General features: G+C 38.8%; 1 protein-coding gene across 1 annotated transcript in view; it reads left to right on the forward strand.

Moving 5' to 3' along the window:
* The window catches only part of NUP160 (nucleoporin 160), a 76,446-nt gene that overhangs the window by 32,228 nt on the left and 24,936 nt on the right, over nucleotides 1-19,282 (forward strand). Inside the window, exons 8-23 of the mRNA XM_007958509.1 lie at nucleotides 1,229-1,312; nucleotides 1,802-1,972; nucleotides 2,757-2,856; nucleotides 3,359-3,524; nucleotides 3,998-4,125; nucleotides 4,218-4,378; nucleotides 6,322-6,455; nucleotides 7,334-7,404; nucleotides 8,913-9,072; nucleotides 10,573-10,642; nucleotides 12,164-12,262; nucleotides 13,348-13,467; nucleotides 15,397-15,492; nucleotides 15,590-15,684; nucleotides 15,778-15,874; nucleotides 15,964-16,069. Coding sequence (XP_007956700.1) covers nucleotides 1,229-1,312; nucleotides 1,802-1,972; nucleotides 2,757-2,856; nucleotides 3,359-3,524; nucleotides 3,998-4,125; nucleotides 4,218-4,378; nucleotides 6,322-6,455; nucleotides 7,334-7,404; nucleotides 8,913-9,072; nucleotides 10,573-10,642; nucleotides 12,164-12,262; nucleotides 13,348-13,467; nucleotides 15,397-15,492; nucleotides 15,590-15,684; nucleotides 15,778-15,874; nucleotides 15,964-16,069 — 1,858 coding nt within the window. The remainder of the gene's footprint in view (nucleotides 1-1,228; nucleotides 1,313-1,801; nucleotides 1,973-2,756; nucleotides 2,857-3,358; nucleotides 3,525-3,997; nucleotides 4,126-4,217; nucleotides 4,379-6,321; nucleotides 6,456-7,333; nucleotides 7,405-8,912; nucleotides 9,073-10,572; nucleotides 10,643-12,163; nucleotides 12,263-13,347; nucleotides 13,468-15,396; nucleotides 15,493-15,589; nucleotides 15,685-15,777; nucleotides 15,875-15,963; nucleotides 16,070-19,282) is intronic.

Genomic DNA, 19,282 nt, shown 5'->3' on the forward strand with positions numbered 1-19,282 from the left:
TGTGTTAATTGGTTTCCCTTTTCTTTGTTGAAGAGGGTCTGTGCAATCCTTCTGCCTAGTCCGCCATCTTGCCCCGCCTCTAGGCATTTTCTTTCAGTTAAAAAAGCATGCCAGGAGTGATAGAGAAACTTGGTCTAACTTGTAAACAGGTACTATCCTACATTGCATATAAGCTCTATACTTAAAAGACATTTTTATGTTTTTCTTGGTTAGTATTTGGTGGTTCTCTGTTGTTACCTTTTATGTTAGTACAGTGAAGATCTGACTTATTTCAGGAAAACTCCTAAGTTTCTGTCACATGGTTTAAGGGATGCTTATTGCTTATTAAAAAAAATTCTTTGAAGTCACATAGTTTCCTTAAATTGCAACTTAGCTTCATGGATTTGAAATAGAGTCATTGTTTGTAGAATTGAGAGATACCTGAGAATGTCCTAGTCTAATCTTCCACACAAACAGAAAGTCCTCCTGAGGCTTCTCTGGCAGTTGTTGTGCCTCGAAGTGTCTCTGCGTCTGGTGACAAGTTTCTCACTAGCTCCTGTGTGAGTCATTGTTCCCAAACTGTGTCATTGAAAAGTTCTTTCCAGTATTGAATTGAACCTAACCCCTTTGGTGATTTATTTCTTCTGGAGCCTTCCAGATCTTGTCTCTATGCATAAAGCAAACCTTCAGATATAGTAAGAATCTTTCCATGTTAGTTTCTTCTCCAGGCTAAACTTTCTCTCAGGTGATGTGGTTTCCAAATCCCTGAATTTTCTTCAAGGTGCATTCCTAAGTGTACCTGCCCATTGCATATTTTCTGTTTTCTCTGTTAAAACTTCAGATCCCTTTCTCCTAAGGTGGTTTCTTTTTCTTTCCCTCGGTAACAGGAATTAAGTGAATGACAATAGTATTTCTTGCTGTATCTCCCACATACTAAGTTATTAAACAATCAGGAAGGCATTTGTCAAATGCTTTCTTTTAAGAAATTCCAAGCAGAATGGCTCATCCCCATCACTACGCTAGCTTTCTGCTTTGTGCCAATTTTAGGATGCTTTGTAGATTGGTAGCATATTCTGGTCTATAGAAACTATTTCAGAATTGCTGTGATCTCACAGAAATGATTTGGACAGTGTGTTCTGGGCACATCTAACCTTTGTGCTAAGAGTTTTACAGTGCCTCACTGCCTTCTAAACTGGAGTATTTCCATTTTGGTTATCGTATAGTACTCTAAAATGTCTCATAATTACAGATTTTCTGCCGAGGAACTGAGAGAAAATTTGATCTTTCCTGGAGTGAACTAAAGAAAGAAGTGACTTTGGCTGTTGAAAGTGAGGTGAGTTTGGGTAGAGAAAGGATGCTACCTTCTTCATCTGGATATGGGCCAGTTAGCATGGAGAGATGGTTTGGATTGTTCACTTGACTTTGTTACTGGGAAGTATAAATGTTCAAACCTTTTAATTGAAGAAGTAGATCTAATTTATGTAGTCTGTGACATGTAATTTGTAAGGACTATTCATTTGGCTGTAGCTTAGTAAAATACTGTGGAACCTGTGAGAGCTGGAACTCACAGGGACTGCCTTGTTTTTCCAGGTCTCACAAGTTTCCCACCTTTGACAAAGTGCAGTCTTACCGCTTTGTTCCTCATTTAGTTAGTGGAAAATATTCGTGTTTTCCTTCTCTGACATGTTTCCACTTTGCATAGGTTCTGGCTTTAATAGGTTTTGCTCTAATATTGGACAGTTACATTCTTTGGAGAGAAAGATCCTGAGTGGTATCAAGAGTTTAATTTCTTTTTCTTTCCTTTATTTTTTTCTTTTACCAGCTCCAAGGAAATGTGACAGAGTATGAATTCTCACAGGAGGAATTCCGAAATTTACAGCAGGAGTTCTGGTGCAAGTTCTATGCCTGTTGTCTTCAGTATCAAGAGGCCCTCTCGCGCCCCCTTGCCCTGCTTTTGAACCCACACACAAACACGGTGTGCCTGCTGAAGAAGGTGAGGAGCCACAGCATACAGAACTCCTTCCAGCCCTTCCCTGGACCCTTCAGGACGTTACTCTGTTACAGGTTGTGGTTAGCCTCTAGGACTTTGTATTTTTATTTTTTTTCTAAGTTTATTGTAGTTTAGCATTATTGTGTATACCTTTATTTATCATTTTGTTATTTGTTTACTTCTTGATTGAAGTAACTTCGCACTTACAGCACGATATGAGGACAACTTGACATTTGCATTTCCTTCTCTATACACACATATTTTCTTCCTAACCACTTGAAAGTTGCAGCCAGTATGCCCCATTACCTTTAAATACTTCAGCATCCATCTACGAACAAGAGTGTGCTCTTATATAACCGTAGCACAATTTAAAAATCAGGTGATTTGATACTGGCAAATTATACTTGTAAGACCTGGACAAACTAGGCAGTCCCTGTGAGTTGCAGCTCTCACAGGTTCCACTGTATTTTACTAAGCTATAGCCAAATGAATATTCCTTATTTTGGCAGTTGTGCCTATGGATTTTCTTCCTGTTCCAGGATCCAATCCCAGAGTATGCATCTATTTCATTGTCATGTTTCTTCAGCTTAATCTTAAACCATTGTCAGCCTTTCTTTGTCTTTTATGACATTGACAGTTTCTGAAGACTATAAACCTATTGTATAGACTGTCCTTTGATTTGGGTTTGTCTGCAATTTCTTCATGATAAGATTCTTGTCTTTTAATTATTTTATGCTTTGAAAAATTAACTGACAAAAATGTGTGATTGTAAGATTTGTACTTCCAGGGATACCTGTCTTTCCTTGTGCCCTCTTCATTAGTGGATCATTTGTATCTCCTGCCTGATGAGAACCTTTTGACAGAGGATGAGACAGCCATATCTGATGGTAACAGTAATTGTTATACCCATATTTCATTACCTTCCTGCATAAACCCTGTGTTTTATTTCAAGTGGATGCAAAACATTGATAGCCAGTTGCAGCGATTACTCTAAAGCCTAGTTGATGAAAGGGTAAGGGAATAGATCAACTAGGGAAATGAAACACCCTGAATGGAATTAATGAGAATGTTAACACATTACAAAAAATGTAACCAGTGTCACTGAACCATTTCAGTATAATTGTTAAATGGGAACCTAATTTGCTATGTAAACTCTAACCAAAATCATTATAAAGTATTATTTAAAATAAGGAACATCAATTACACTCTAACTTTTTCTGGTCAATTTACCACATTGTAAGTTACTTCAAGGAAAACTATAGAGGCTAAGCATCTCCAAGATGTCAGATAGATCCCTTGGCATTTAATTCTTAACATTTTATTCTAATGAAGTATTTATCAGTAGTTCTTCATGGCCTATGACCTGAATGTTAATTTTCTCTTTCTTAGATGTGGATGTTGCTCGGGATGTTACATGCCTTATAAAATGCCTTCGGATGATTAGAGAATCCTTAACTGTGGATATGTCGATTATGATGGAGATGAGTTGTTACAACCTACAGTCTCCAGAGAAGGCTGCAGAACAGATTCTGGAAGATTTGATCACTATTGATGTGTAAGGAGAATTTAGGGTAAAGTGCATTTCCTAATGGAAATTCAGCAATTTTTAGTGCCAAAATCAGGCTCTTAATGTATATTCAATTATATGTCAAACAGTAGCTTAAAGGAGGTTGCCATGATTCTAAGTAGATGTTTCAGCTTTTAAACAGAATATCTAGCACACGATTTCAAGTGTGGAAACAGACTTATAAAACACGTCCAGCTTCTGTTAACTGAGCTATACATTCTGAAAAGTAAAAGTGTTTTTCTCACATTCAACTTGGCTGTCATTTCTGAAAAACTGAGAAGATATTGGTACATACAGTAAAAATAGCTTCTGTTGTCCCAGGATGTTTATCTCAGTTTTTAAAAATGTAACTCCTTTATTATGTGGTTGGTTTTCCTCTTTCGTAGAGCATATAGCTTACAGGTCACAGAGCTTGTCTTAGTATTCTCAGTTGTAATAGGACTTTTCTATTGTTCTTACAGAGAAAATGTGATGGAGGATATTTGTAGTAAACTGCAAGAGATTAGGAACCCAATCCACGCCATTGGACTTCTTATACGAGAAATGGACTATGAAACAGATGTAGAAATGGAAAAGGGATTCAATCCAGGTAAATGACAAAACAGCAACTAGGCCTCTGATTTATAGTCAACAGTGATACGTGAAACTCTGGTTTTTTATGTTGCTTTTTTCTTATTATAGCTCAGCCTTTGAATATTCGCATGAATCTTTCCCAACTTTATGGTAGTGGCACAGCCGGGCATATTGTGTGCAGAGGTGTGTGTAAAATTGCCAATACTCGCTTCCTGATCTGCCGAGACCTTTTGATCTTACAGCAGCTGTTAATGAGGTTAGGAGATATGGTAAGTACTAGTTGAGGAACATTTATAAAATCTAAAATCTGGTACAGACCTAGGGGCATGTTGCAGAATATCAGCTGTGTGAACACAAAGACTTTTGTCTTTGTCCATGGCTCTGTCCCCCAAGCTTGGTACTTAGTCCTGCTATATAAATATTTGTTAAATTGAGAATGAGTGAACAATTGTAATGTAAAATTACAATTGAAGAATCTGTATGAGGCAGATTGTTGCACTGTTTACCTATACATGAAGAGTGCTGGAAAGATTTCCAAGATTGGTTCCCTCGACATTAGTTTGAGTTGTACAGCTCTGGGTGTGACATCAGGACACCAGTTAGTAAGGCTGCACTGGGTATGACGGCAGGGCGCCGGTTAGTGTGGCAGTTCTGGGTGTGACAGCAGGGCGCCGGTTAGTGTGGCAGCTCTGGGTGTGACGGCAGGGCGCTAGTTAGTGTGGCAGCTCTGGGTGTGACGGCAGGGCACCACTATGACTGCTCTGGGTGTGAAGGCAGGGCACCGGTTAGTGTGGCTATGGTGGGTGTGACGGCAGGGCACCAGTTAACATGGCTGCATTGGGTGTGATGGCAGGGCGCTGGTTAGCGTGGCTGTGGTGGGTGTGACGGCAGGGCGCCAATGTGGCTGCAGTTGGTGTGACGGCAGGGCACCAGTGAGTGTGGCACAAAGAGGAAGAAGAACTTCTCTCTCCTTTGTTTAGCACAGGGCTTAACCCTGAGCACCGTTTTGAGATGGCAAAATTTCACATTATCCCAGTTCCATTTCTGTGCTTTCTTTTCTATTCTGTTCTTAGTGCACCAGACTTTTGTTGTCCTCATACAGTCCTAGTTCCCTATACTATTGAATGTTTCATATAAAACGTTTAATAAAAAAAAAAATGTTTAATAAAAATTGCTTTTCTGCCCCACGGTCAAAAGTCCAGTTTGTCTCTGTGTTGGTAATCAGAGCCTGGTGAGGAAGCAATCTGATTAAACGAATTAATATTTATGTGTAAATAACTGTATAAATACCTCTGGGGGCACCTAGAGAAGTAAGAACCTTACCCTCTGTAAGGGTACCTAGTCCTTACTAAGCTCTTTTTAATCTTTCTTCACTTTAAAAAAAAAAAAAAATTTTGAACTAACATTAATGTTTTTTTCTAAACACAGAAGGGTGTATTAGATGTTAATTGTAGAACCTGTGTAAAATATATGTAAGCAAAAACAAAGTAAAAATTTATCTGTAATCTACCTAGTGATAACCACTGTGTTTTGATATATACCCTTTTTTTCATACAAATATTTTGTTGTTCACAAAATTAGAGTATGTTGTGTATATTGTTTTGTAATGTGGGTTTTTGTATGCTTCCACTTTACAGATAACATTAGCATTTTCCTATGTCATTAAGTATTCTTCTACATTATTTTTAATAGTTATCTAGTATAATTATTATCTATTCAGCAAGTCCCCTTGTGGCCATCCAGGATTTTCCCTCATAGTTACAGCTTTATGTACATCTTTGATTGTCTTTGGGATAAAGTCTATTAGAATTGATTGGTCTTAAGATAAGTAGTACATTTTTGAGAATTCTGATAGGATTGTCCAACTTATCTCTACATAATTTTTATCTAGCAGTGTGAAAGAAGACTTAGGTTTCTCTATTCCTCCTCTTCAATTCTGAACCCACAGATTGAATGAAAGTTAAGCTCTTTGTTGTTTTCTTTTTTACCATTAGCTCTCCTTACTTGGTGAGCTATTTGTGATTATTTTGGACTGTTAAATGTTTGAGAAGATATTTTTACCACTTGCTACCCCAATATATAACAGGCATATTACTTTTATAATAATCTGTCCTTTAACTACCTTTGTTATTTTACCCTCACCTGAACCTTAACAGTTACTATTACTAATTGCTTTTGTTTATCATCTTACCCATCCTACCCCCATGTATAGGTGATTTTGGGAGCTGGTCAGCTCTTTCAAGCTCAACAAGACCTGCTGCATCGAACAGCTCCCCTGCTCTTATCTTACCACCTCATTAAGTGGGCAAGTCAGTGCTTGACAACTGACGTTCCAGTTGATACACTGTGAGTTTCATTTAAAAATAATTAGTTTAATTATTTTTTTCATTATCTTAAAATATTATTTAAAAATAAAAATGTTTTGCTGTAACATGATTTCCCTTTAAGAGGCTTCATTTTTTAGAGGGTGAAAGCAACTTACAAGAATGAATGGAGATTCATAAAATTGGTTCTCTATGGCAAAACCATGGTATAAGACCTAAGGGTCAACATTTACTCTTAAAAGATGAGAAGATAAGTACTAGAGCACTGGAAATGGAACAGCCAGAACACAATCAGAAAATGTTGGCACACTGTGAAAAATGTAACCAATGTCACTGAACAGTTGGTATGGAAATCATCAAATGGGAACCTAACATTTCCTGGAAATGCAATAAAATTTTATTTTAAAAATAAATAAAATCAACTGTATTACAAAAAATAATAATAGATTGAGGTTGATTTTAAATGTACAGATAAATTACTTTGAAGGAAAAGTAACAAGATGAGACCACAGGCAAAGTTAGACCACACACAAAAAGCTTTTCTGGTTATTAAAGATAGGCTAAGATTGTTTGCAACCAAGGAGAGAAAGAAAATCCAATAATAACAAAGTCCATATTTTCACTAACATGAACTATTCTGTTGGCTCTGGCAAGGTTAAGTGTTTCCTGGCATGGCGGTCTACGAGAAACCTCTTCTTTGGTTCCTCACTGAAGAATCACTGAGCAGTGCAGTGGGCAAAAATCTGATTCACGACATGCTTCCCAGTTCTCTGTGTGCTTGCAGTGGAGCTTTTCTGTGCCTCTATTGATTAAACTGAGCATATTCACAATAGGATAACTTGTTGAAGTAGTATTTGGCATGTAGAATTTATTAAGCTGCCTTTTTCCCTTTCCCTACAGGGAATCTAATCTCCAACACTTATCAGTACTGGAACTAACTGACTCCAGTCCTTTAATGGCAAATAAATTTGGTAAGTACTAGGCTGTGTGTGCAATTGATTTAAATTTGGAATCTGTTGCATATTCATTAGAAGGATCTGTTGCCACCTTTGCTGTGGAGAGATTGGCTGGGCTGTTTGCTCTCACTTGGAGAATATGAGCAGCCTATGGCCTGAGACCTCTGGTTATGGCAAGGAGTCCAAGAGGCTGTAGAGCCGTGATTTTAAAATCATTTTAAAAACTTACTGAGTTCGTAGTAACTTTTGTGTTCTTACCTTTTCTTAGTCAACCAATGTTTGAAAGGAATCCTCCTGCTTAAAAACATTGTCAACCACTGTTATAAAGGATTTCTTTTGAATTGTTTTGGTATGGACCCTGAAATCATAGTACTTAAATCTATTTTATTTATTAGAAAACTTGGCGGCAAAGCAGGACTTCCCAGCTGATTTGAACCAGTTCAGTCATAGCTGATATGGTGAAATCAGAACAGACCTAAATTTTAAAATTAGGTGAAGTGGAACAGTAATTGGAACAGGAAAAATTACGGATTGAAGCTCTGGGATAGAAAACTTGGATGAGGTCTGGTGATCCCTCTCAGAGCCTCATGCAAGCAACTGGATTATTGCTAGGACTGTGGAGCGTGACACACGTTCAAGCAGCACAGTTGGCCCTGAGCACCATTATTTCCAGCTCAGCCTGTCCAGAGATTTGGTTGCTATGCAGTACACACATTGCCCTTATTTTTTAAGAGGGCAGTCAAGTTTCTAGGAGGGCATCAGCCCATAGTTTTTCCTATTCTGGGTATCAATCCAGTTCACCCATCTTCTACAAATTCGGATCCATTCTAGTTTCACTTCATCTGCCATGACTGAACTGGAAAGAACCAGTTTGAAGCCCTGTAGCAAAGGCACTTAGTACGAGATTTTGTTGTTGTTGTTGTTGTTATGTGCCGTCGAGTCGGCCCCGACTCATAGTGACCCCTCCTTGGGTTTTCGAGGCAGTATCACTACGGAAGTAGGATTGCCCAACCTTCCTTCCGAGGAGTGGCTGGTGGGTTTGAACCGCCAGCCGTCTGGTTAGCAGGCAAGTGACTTAGCCACTATGCTACCAGAGCTCTTAGTACGAGATTAGTGGAAAGAAATGACTGCAGTGTTGATTTAGGTGGCTTTTTTTATTGCATTTTATATAGTACTTAACAGTTTACAAGTTTCTTTTATTTATATTGAAGGAGCTCTTGTGACACAGTGGTTAAGGCATTCAAGTGCTAACAAAAACGCTGATGGTTTGAATGCATCAGCTACTCCATAGGAGAAAGATGAAGCATCTGATTTCGTAAAGATATGAGTTGGAATTGACTCGGTGGTAGTCAGTTTAGTTTGGTTTATTTATATCACCATTGATTACACTCATGGTACCTTTTCTGTTTTCAAATAATGAGTATTATTTGCTGTAGACACAATGAATTGTTACACTGTCTTAATTGAAAATGGATGTTACTATCACAAGCTTGTAATGGTTGTTCTTACTTTCCCTTTTTAAGTATCTGGCCCTCAAACAATTGTGGAGTTATTCTTCCAAGAAGTTGCAAGAAAACACATTATATCTCATCTCTTCTCTCAACCAAAGGCATCTCTGAGCCATACTGGGATGAATTGGCCTGAAATGGTTACTGCAATTACCAGTTATTTCCTGCAGCTTTTGTATCCTTTTCCTCAAACGTTGACAAGTTTCTTTTATCTCTATAATCTAAGTATTGAAGGCTTTTAGTGAAATTGGGTCCTTGCCACCTTTAACGAGAGATGGTGGTGTTGTTGTTAAGTGCCGTCAAGTCGTTTCCGACTCATAGCGACCCCATGCACAGCAGAACGAAACACTGCTCGATCCTGCACCAGCCCCATAATCCCTGCTATACTTGAGCCCATCATCGTAGCCACTGTGTCAATCTATCTCGTTGAAGGCCTCCCCCTCTTTCATCAACCCTCCACCCTACCAAGCATGACATCCTTCTCCAGGGAATGGTCCCTTCTGACAACATGACCAAAATAGGTGAGACGAAGTCTGGCCATTCTTGCTTCCAAGGAGCATTCTGGCTGCACTTCCTCCAGGACAGATCTGTTAGTTCTTTTAGCAATCCATGGTACTTTCAGCATTCTCCGCCAGCACCACAACTCAAAAGCATCAACTCTTCTTCGGTCTTCCTTATACAAGAGATGGTAATGTTCTTCATTTTCAAATATATTCCCAATTGTTACTTGATTTTGCTTTTTTGCTCAGGAGTTTAGCCAGATTTTATTGGTACACATATATTCAATACCTAGATCATATTTAAGGCAGCATTCAGCAAATTCATTCATTCAGCAAATACTTATTAAATGTTTGAATGGCTCTATATGCCATTCAATACAGATGCTAAAGTATGCATCTTCAGTATACCGGCTAGAAATAGAGATGTCCACCAGTGATGAAATACATGCATTAGCCCATAATTAACTTAGTTCCAAGCTAGGCAGCTAGGTTCCTGGTACATACCTTCTTCACTGTACATACCGTCCCTGGGTTATAAGCAATATCCATTCCTAACTGTCCAAGTCAAATTTGTAGGTGGGTAGGAACAGGTACATACATTTCTTATTTAGTCTTACTTTAGTGCAAGAAAGGAGCTCTAGTGCCTAAGGCATTTGACTACTAACCAGAAGGTTGACTGTTCAAACCAGCCAGCCACTCCTTGGAAGAAAGACTGGGCAATCTACTTCCGTAAAGATTTGCCGCCTCAGAAACCCAAAGGGGTACACTATGAGTCAGAATAGCCTCAATGGCAGTGAGTTTGTTTTTTGGTTTTGCAGTGTAAAAAAATGCCTTTTCAATGATTTACAAACTGTCCATGCAGCAAGTGAAGGTGATTGTAATGAAGAATCTGTTGCTGGTAGATGTTGGTTCAGTCCCTTCAAACTGAGGGCAAATTTACGTGACATTAAAGGGTGAGCTCAAGTTGTCCATAAGTCACATGTTCGCAACCTGGGGGACTACCTATGTTTGTCTTGTATTAGTGTTACGTGTAGATGTAGGAAGAACACATGCTCTGTTGCCTTCTTCCCGCGCCCCCCCCCCAAAAATGTCTTATTTCTTAGATTGTTTTGAGTTTGATATCCAACATGTGTAATATGCCAAAAATGAAAAAAATCTCCTTATCTGTTGACTAGATGGCCTAGCAATCCTGGTTGTCTCTTTCTAGAATGTTTGATGGGAAATTGTCAGTATGTACAATTGCAGGTGAGTGCTGCTAAACATCTCAGGTTCTTATAAAAAAATGGAATTTCTGGATTTTTTAAATTTGTAATTTTAACTGCATTGTAGTAAGACTGGTAAAGATCTGTGTTAGGTGAGGAGTCACAATAATTTAAATTGATTGTACTAAGACCTCAGATTTTCTTATTTCTTGACAGTATCATTCTTGAAATCATTTTTCTAGAGAATCTTTTTTTTTTTTTCCTCCACTTCCTTTGTTAGTTTCTTTTTTGACAGTACAAGCATACCACCATTGTCTTCAAAGAAATTTTTTGCTGGAATCTAGTCATTGAACCAATAAATATCAAAAGTTGGAAATTGCTGAGATGAAGGTTGTAGGAAGGGTACTAGATTCCCATTTGCTTTCTTAAGATATGTAATTCATAGGTAGACATGCAAGCTGAATAGTTGTAGAAAGATGAATGGGAATATATATGGTAGAGGATAGTTTTACATATGTATTGGGATCTGCTGCAAATATTTCCACGGGTATAATAGAGCTTTTTGGGGGGGAACTTCTTCGCCATCACCAAATACTTTGAGGGAATGAGTCACTGGGCTTGAGGACTTAGGACCACAGTCTTAGGGGACAGGTAAGTCAATTGGCATAACATAGTCCACAAAGACAGTGTTCTACATCCTACTTTGGTGAGTAGCAACTGGAGTCTTACAAGGTTGCAAGTGTCCATCTAAGATGCAACTATTGGTCTCTCCCTGTTTGGAGCAAAATATGAAGAAAATCAAAGACTCAAGGAAACGGTTGGTTCAAAGGACTATTGGACCACACAAACCACAGCCTCTAGTACCCTGAGACCAGATGAACTGGATGGTGCCTGGCTACTACTACAGACCACGCTGATCAGGATCACAGTAGGAAGTCCTGGACAGAGTGGGAGGGGAAGAAAACATAGAACAAAATTCAAAAACATAAAAAAAAAAAAAGACCAGGCTTATTGGTCTGATGGACTGGTAGGACCCCCAAGACTGTGGCCCTTGGATATCCATTAAACTCAGAACCAAACCTACCCCTGATGGTCACCTTGCAGCCAACAGATGGGCATGAACAGTAAAACCAGGGAGGACTGTACTCCTCAGATCAACCATGTGAGACCAAAAGCAGCATTTTCCTAAAAACAAAGCTCAGAAGACCAGAAGGGGCTGGAAAGAAGGACTGATGAAAACAGGGAACCCACGGAGGAAGTGGGAAGAATGATATTACATTGTGGGAATTGCAAACCATGTCACGAAACAAAACGTATGTAAATTGTTGAATGGAGAACTTATTTGCTGTGTGAACTTTCATCCAGCGGCAATAAAATGTTCAAAGAGATGTCTAACTTAAGAATAGATGCACAGGACTGGGGTTTAATCTCTGGAGAACGTCAGGAAGTAACACTTTTGTGGCAGATGAACACTATTTCTCTCCCTCTAAAGAAAGACTTGGAAGTGAGTATCTCCTTAAATAGCATTTATTTTCTAATCAGAATGCTCCTTTTATGCCCTAAGGATTATATTCAACAACTACATCCCTGGTGTCAGGTCAATGTTGGTTCCTGTCGATTTATGCTGGGACGGTGTTACCTGGTTACAGGAGAGGGACAAAAGGTAAACTATTTGAATGATTAATGAAAAAAATTTCAGTGCAAGGAGGACACTGTAGTTAGTTCTGTCTGACTAGGTTGTGGGGGATGAGTCGAAGAATCTTCTACTAAGGATAAAAAAGGCTGTGCTAGTGCCAGCAGAGGGCCTCATGTAAGCAAGAGGCCTGCTCAGTTTCATATGCTTTGTGGCATAGTTAGGACACGGAAATATGAAGAAGAAAGAGGAAAACCCTCCTCCCGCCCATACAAGTGTTTTCAGATAAACATTTTTGTAAATTTAACTTGTTAATTACATTGTTTTCATTATATCTTTTTAGGAGGGGGTAGTTTATGCCACCTTTTTTCTCATTATGGTAGCTTACATTTTAATTTTTCTCTGACATTGCATTATGCAGATTTTAAAATAAAAAAATTTTATCATGAACAATCATAAAATCACCACTCAATTCTACAATTATTAACTTATTACTACAGTTGCTTTATTATATATTTGTCTGTCTATGATCAAGACCCTGGTAGCGCAGTGCCTACAGCATTTAACTGCTAACCAGAAGGTTGGTGGTTCAAACCCACCAGCCACTCTGCAAGGAAGATGGGACAATCTGCTTTGGTAAAGATTTACCACCTTGGAAACCCAATGGCGGTCGTTGTGAGTTGGAATCAACTTGATGGCAATGGGGTTTTTTTGGGTATCTATGATCAGTCCACTTATTAAAGTTTTTAATTAATAGAATTTAAATTTTAAGAAAGGGAGGTAAATTATAGAAGATAATGTCAGATACTGCTAATCAGAAGGCTGGTGGTTCAAACTCACCAGCCACTCCTCAGAAGGAAGATGGGGCAATCTACTTCCATAGTGATACTGCCTTGGAAACCCAAGGAGGGGTTGCTATGAGTCAGGTCCGAGTCAATGGCACTTAACAGCAACAACGTCAGATAGACTATAGATATGGCACAAACTGTGAATGTAGTAGACTGTCTTAAATAATTTTATCTTGTTTTTGGCTTCCTTAGTATTTAATCCCTGGTTTATAACACCTAGAATTAAAAAAGTGATTATAAGTCACTTTGTGTTCTTCTATTTTTCAGGCTCTGGAATGTTTCTGCCAGGCAGCATCTGAAGTAGGCAAAGAGGAATTCTTAGATCGCTTGATCCGCTCAGAAGATGGGGAGATTGTGTCCACCCCTCGGATGCAGTATTATGATAAGGTACCATTGTTTAATACCAGGGATGTAGCAGTTGACTATAATCTTTAAAAGCAATGAAATGAAAAATTACCACATATAGTAACATAGATCAATCTTCTAATATTAAGCAAAAGAAGGCAGGCATAAAAGCACACGTACTAAACATTTCTGTTTTCATGAAGTTCGAAAACAAGCAGAACTAATTAATCTATGTTCTTAGAAGTCGGAAGAGTTTGGTTAGTAGTGACTGGAAGGCATCACAAAGGGGTCTTGGGGCTGCTCTTAATACTGTAATATTTGATCTGGCTGCTGGTTACATGGATATGTTTACTTTGTAAGTATTTGGTCATCTCTGTCCTTATGGTTCATATCCATTTCTAAATGTATGTTATACTTTAATAAAAAGGGTATTCTTAAATAACACAAATACTAAATTGTTGTTGTTATGTGCCATCGAGTCACCCTCGACTCATAGCGACCCCTCCTTGGGTTTTCGAGGCAGTATCACTACGGAAGTAGATTGCCCAACCTTCCTTCTGAGGAGTAGCTGGTGGGTTTGAACCACCAGCCTTCTGGCTAGCAGTCAAGTGCCTTAGGCACTACGCTACCAGAGCTCCTCAAATACTAAATACCGAGAACAAAAAGCTGTTTTATACTGTTAATGGAGAAAATTAAAAACTATTGTTTATCTTTATCTTGTTCTTTGTAAGTTTATATTTTAAGTACATTACTACATATATAAGAGAAGTGTGTGTATAACAGAAGGACATGGACACATGTTTGGGGTGTGTGCACAAATATTAATAGGGTGGACAGTCAAAAAAGTTTGAATATCATGATTCTGTGTTGTGTTAGAAAAGGATTGTGCCAAACATTTAAGTATTCTATTTAAAATTTATATAAGGAAAACTATGGTGTTAATTATATACTATGCTTTAAGTTTGTCTGTGATCTGGAAAATTAGTAGAATTGGTGTTGTGACATGAAATTGTAGTTTTTTTTCTTCATTCAACAAATATTTTTGAAAGCCTACTCTGTATCAGGCACTGATTTAGGCACCCAGGATAGAGTTAGAAACAAAAAGACCAATTCCCCACCCTCGTGGTGCTTACATTCAGGTAGGAAAGAGGCTGAATGGATAAATACACAATGTGAGGCAGTGATAAATGCTGTAAAACTAAAGATGATCAAGGGTATAAGCTAGGAAATGATAACCTTGTTAGAAGATTTATCTTAAACACCATATAATGCAGGGGAAAGAGTTCGAGCTCTGGAATCAGGACAAAGATTTGAATCTCAGCTCTCTCAACTATGTGACCTTAAGCAAGTTACTGAACTTGTCTGCACCTCAGAGTTTTCATCCATAAAATCCTCATCTGATTGCTATGAGAATACAAATAGCTGGTACCTGTAGAGTTATGCCTGGAACATAGGCCTTCAGTGTATCAAGGGGTGTGCTTTGGTCTTCCACTGTCTTAGTGAATACATGTCTCTATAATGACATAGATACATTCTTATCTTTGGGGGCTATTTCATTACTTTCTTAACACCTGACAAAGGGGAAAGGGTAATTTAAAGCTCTGTATTTAATCCCTGTATTATTATTCATTAATTGATTATTAGTTCTTGTAAAAATTTTACAGAAGAGATGTTAGGATTATCTCTTAACTTCTCTGTTCCAAATTAACAATCAAAATTTCCCTCTATCTTGGAGAGCTATTCCAATGGTAATATTTGGGTAACAAATAAAAAGTTTTGCAATAAATTTGTCTAGAACAGTAGAATCTAAAGGAAAAATAAATATTAACTAAATAATTCTATTTGTTATCAGCACCTTTGGTTTAATCTTTCTAACCTAATTATTCTTCTACTTAAGTTAAACTTAAATCAGTTAATTTGGTGTGCACTGTTGTATTAATTTTAGTGCATATTTTCTCTGTTTCTCCTTAGGTTTTACGTCTATTAGATGTTGTTGGTTTGCCTGAACTGGTTATTCAGTTGGCTACATCTGCAATAACAGAGGCAGGTGATGACTGGAAAAGTCAGGTAAGAAGTGACTAATTCAGTTGTTTTCCTGGAGGTTTGTCACAGGTGTGGTGTTTTGATTTCTGTTGCCCTTTTTTCCCAAAAATTTGACATTTAGGCTACTTTAAGGACCTGTATTTTCAAACATCATTTGGATATGGGTCACAACAGCCAAGCATATGAGGCCTTAACCCAAATTCCTGATTCCAGCAGGTAACCTCACAGCCTTTTTTAAAGAAGGCAATTTATCAGTCCTGTTTAACCTGCTAAGACTATTTACCATAGTATTCCTTTCTCTACTTCTAGGCAGTTAGATTGTTTACGGCAGCTGGTGGTAGTTCTTTGCGAGCGTTCCCAGCTACAGGATCTTGTAGAGTTTCCCTACGTGAATCTGCATAATGAGGTAATTTTCTTTATCCACTGAAGACTGGAAAAAACTGTGGTGGTTGCCAAGTTTGCTACTCACTTTGCTCTTTGCTTGTTTCCCCTTAGGTTGTGGGAATAATTGAATCACGAGCCAGAGCTGTGGATCTTATGACTCATAATTACTATGAGCTTCTATATGCCTTTCACATTTATCGCCACAACTACCGAAAGGGTGAGCTATTGAAGCAAGTTTTGTTGAGGAAACTTTGTTGATTTAATCATATTTTGTAAAAAAAATTACTGTGTTTGACTTAATGTAAGTATTACATTCCTACCACTGGGGAGAGTATTTTTTATCAGCATTTGGGGAAGTTATGTCTAAGTATCAGATTAGCTTCACCCTTTGGAAGATTACTGGTTGGCCTTGAGGGTAAGTAGACTTACTCCCATTCTAGAGGCATTTTCATGTGGTGAAGCACTATGCTGCTAGCCTAAAGGTGGGCAATTCATATTCACCAAGGAGCTCCATAGGAAAAAGACCAGTAATCTGCTTTCTTAAAGATTACAACCAAGAAAACCCTGTGGGCACTTCCATTCAGTCACATGGGGTCACATGATGTTGAAAACATTTAACAACAGAGGCATTTCCCATGAGATGGTGTTCTATGTACATCTTCTGTCCAACTATCAAGAAAACTGCAAAAAGCATGTAGTGGCAGCATGTGACCTCCTCTAACTTCACAAAGAGGGAGGAGGATCAAGATCAACAGTCCAAGGCTGGTTCCTGTGAGGTGAAGGTCAGACATGCTACCACTCTCCGACCTTTTTAACAATTCTGACATCAACCGTCCCTCCCGTGACACTCTTCTTCTACTGGGTTCAATAATTCATTGCAGTGGTCACACAGAGCTAACAGAAAATACGATCATGGGGTTTATTAGGGAAGTAACAGGTTACATACAATTCAGAATCAGGAACGTTCAGAATACAGTTCTGTGATCAGGATAGCCTCTCCTCATCCATCCCCCAGGACAGGTCTCTCTCTCTCTTGTCCTCAGCCCTTTGGCCTAGCCTCTGCCCTGCTTAGTTAGGTGAGTGTTACAAAGTTCTTTTAGCTCTGCGATAGGTGCTCAGAGAGGTACCTCACTCCCCCTGCCAGCCTTGGCCTGAAGACATTCATCTTTCTCACTCTGTGAGCCAGGAAGCTCTCTTCTCTGCCTCATGCCAGTCTCTTAGTTTTGCTGATTCTGCTGCCACCATTTCTCTGCCACTACTTCTCTCTACCTTTGTTGTCGCAGCTGTCTGTCTCTTGGATTGAAGTTCAATGCAGGAATCTTGGATCCAAAGGACACGCTACATTCTTAGCTCTTCTTTCTTGATGGTAGTGAGATTTCCCCCTTTTCCATCTCTGGGATGGATCATTTTAAGCCTGTCAAGATGGTAAAACTGACCATGAGTTCCAGCAAGATGGTGGAGTAGTAGGCAGACAAGCTGCACAGACTGTCTGGTATAAAGCAATGATAAATCAATTGAAAGCAATAGAGAAGACAGTCCTGGAACCCTGAGCTTTGGAGGGAATGATAAAGAAATGGATTAAATACCAAGTAGTTGAAGAGCCTGAATGAAACAGTGAATGAGGAGACAAATGGAGCGGTGGATTGCCAGCTGCCTTGGGGCTACAGCCATTTTGAATATTTCCTGATAGCCACCTGAGAATTGGCTCTGCTCGCTGAGGACTGCATGGGAAAGGACTCCATTGGTGCCTGACAACCAGAAAGGAAAAGGCAGGGAAGGAGCCATGCAGACCTGTGGACTGTCAGCAGCTGTCCTGAGGGTGCAGTCATTTTGAATGTTTACAGGCAGCGGGCACAGCCATTTTGGATGTATGCCAGTGGTGGTCTTACCCAGGCAGCGACATAAGAGTGGGCACCACTTGCCAGGGACAGCATGGACAACCACACTGGGGGCTGATAACTGGAAAGGTACAATATTCCCCTCATCGCTCTTATACCCCACACCTTCTTGGTGAACAGGGTGTGGCTATCCCCTGCCTCCACCCACCCTTTCTTGAACAGCAGGAATTCTATCCCGGTCTGTGCCTAAAAGAACCTGGGTGCCATGCCCACCCCCATAGTTTTGTTTAAAAATTCTTATTTTTATCTTTCTCCTTTCTTCCTTTTTTTTCCCTCATTATTTTTCTTTTATACCTTTTTAATATATTTTGAAAATTTTTCTTCTCATTTATTGCATTTCCTTTTTTTAAAAATGACTCCAGTTTGTTTATGAAGTTTGAGTTTTTTGTTCTCTTGTTTTAATTTTTTGGTTGTTTTTAAAATTTTTTTTGTCTGAGTGGGAGACAGCAACCATTCCCACACAGCCCGCCCATACCTGCACCTTCTGCAGCCCCACCGAGTGAGGGCCACCACTTGCTTTTGCACCAACTGACCAATGACAGATAGTGGCCAGTACCAGCTCAACTCACCCTCAACAGCTAACAGATCTGTGCACACACAATCATTCTCTATCACTCCCACCAGGAGACAGGTGGTGAATGCTTAAGTGCTAACAACTAGCAAATAGAGGAGTACAGTACCCTGCTTACACATATGTATCAAAACAAAATAAAGGAAAAAAAATCTTGTGCAGATTACAGCAACATAGAACCACAAATTAAACATAAATGCAATACCACCACAATGTCTTTGAGACAACAAGACCATCACAGTCTACACAAAAAAGTAAGATAAAGTAGTAGAAACAAGAAACCAGGATATAAAACCAGAAAACGTCCCCGAGGAAGAAGCAACATTGGAACTCCTAAAAAAGAAATTCAAAAGAATTATATTTAGGTACTTTCAACAGACTGAGAGACAGATCAAGGAAAACACTGAAGAGATTAAGGAAGATACTGACAAAATTAAGGAAAACACAGACAAAACTCTAGAACAGTGTGGGAAAACAATGCAAGAACAAATTGAAAAAATAAATAATTACAAACAATACAAAAACAACAAATAAATAGATATACAGAAGATTAATACTGAGATTTCAGAAATAGATAACACATTGAATGGGCAGAGGAGCAGAATTGAATCAATGGAAGATGGGATTAATGACATTGAAGATGCTACTTTGCTAAGGGATCAATCAGACACAAGATCAAAACAAAATGAAGAAAGCCTAAGATTCATGGGATGGAAGAAAGAAGGGCTGTTTATGCACAGGGAGACAGCTCAGGGGGCAGGGGTGCATGGAGGCATGGACACAGGGAAGAGGTGACTATCGGGAGGAAGTGGGAGGGGAAACTATTGCACTGTGGTGAATTTTGGTCAATATCATGAGACAGTGTATGTGAACTGCTGTGTGGAAACTGAATTTGCTCTGTAAATTTTCACCCAAATCACAATTTAAAATAATAATAATAATAATTTAAAAAAAAAAAAGA

This window comes from Orycteropus afer, unplaced genomic scaffold (assembly GCF_000298275.1).
Source record: "Orycteropus afer afer isolate SDZICR_OR568_19922 unplaced genomic scaffold, OryAfe1.0 scaffold00997, whole genome shotgun sequence".
In the NCBI taxonomy this organism is placed as follows: Eukaryota; Metazoa; Chordata; class Mammalia; order Tubulidentata; family Orycteropodidae; genus Orycteropus; species Orycteropus afer.